The 585-nt window shown below is 37.8% G+C and overlaps 1 protein-coding gene across 2 annotated transcripts in view; it reads right to left on the bottom strand.

Annotated features, from left to right (window-relative positions):
* The window catches only part of LOC119589258 (valine--tRNA ligase-like), a gene marked incomplete at its 5' end in the record, with an annotated part of 5,581 nt that extends 5,084 nt beyond the window's left edge, over window positions 1–497 (bottom strand). For both annotated transcript variants that reach the window (XM_037937876.1, XM_037937877.1), the window contains 2 exon segments: window positions 9–159; window positions 389–497. In XM_037937876.1, coding sequence (XP_037793804.1) covers window positions 9–159; window positions 389–497 — 260 coding nt within the window.
* Window positions 498–585: the final 88 nt, after the last annotated feature.

The following is a 585-nucleotide window of genomic DNA, read 5'->3' as shown; positions in this document are numbered from 1 at the left end:
TTTTTCACCTTGAGCTGTGTAGGCACAAAGAGCAAAACGAAGGGCATCAGTGCCACACTCAGGGATTCCTTGAGGGTAGTCTCGCTTCTGCCCCTCCTTGGCTTTATCAATTTCACGTGGGTCCAGGTTGCTGTTCTCCTCAAGTTTGCTATTGAGTTCCTGCAAGATTTATATTGACAAATATAATTGTAAATCAAAGTTACTACAAAGATTAATTCTTTGATAATGGTTATCACAATATATAATGGTAATCAAAATGAACTTGGTCAAAAGAAAAAAGTAACTAGAAGTCAAAGTCAAACTTCAATTATGATTAAATACTATTATCCTACACTTATTTCTAAACTGGATTCCTCAGGTCACCACTTCATACAAAATCAATACTCACCTTAAGTGTAATGCCAAGGATGACGTCAACTGGATCAATAACATTGCCTAAGGATTTGCTCATCTTGCGTCCATGAGCATCTCGCAACATAGCGTGAAGGTACACTTGCCTATGGAAGGAGAAATTTGCTGTCATTTTCATATCCTTCTATTAGCACACTTTCCACTGCGTTCAATATGTCAACTACATACTTCGTG

Source organism: Penaeus monodon, chromosome 25 (assembly GCF_015228065.2).
Source record: "Penaeus monodon isolate SGIC_2016 chromosome 25, NSTDA_Pmon_1, whole genome shotgun sequence".
NCBI classification, from domain to species: domain Eukaryota; kingdom Metazoa; phylum Arthropoda; class Malacostraca; order Decapoda; family Penaeidae; genus Penaeus; species Penaeus monodon.
Note: the sequence above shows the minus strand (reverse complement) of the source record. Positions and strands in the feature narration are given on the sequence as shown.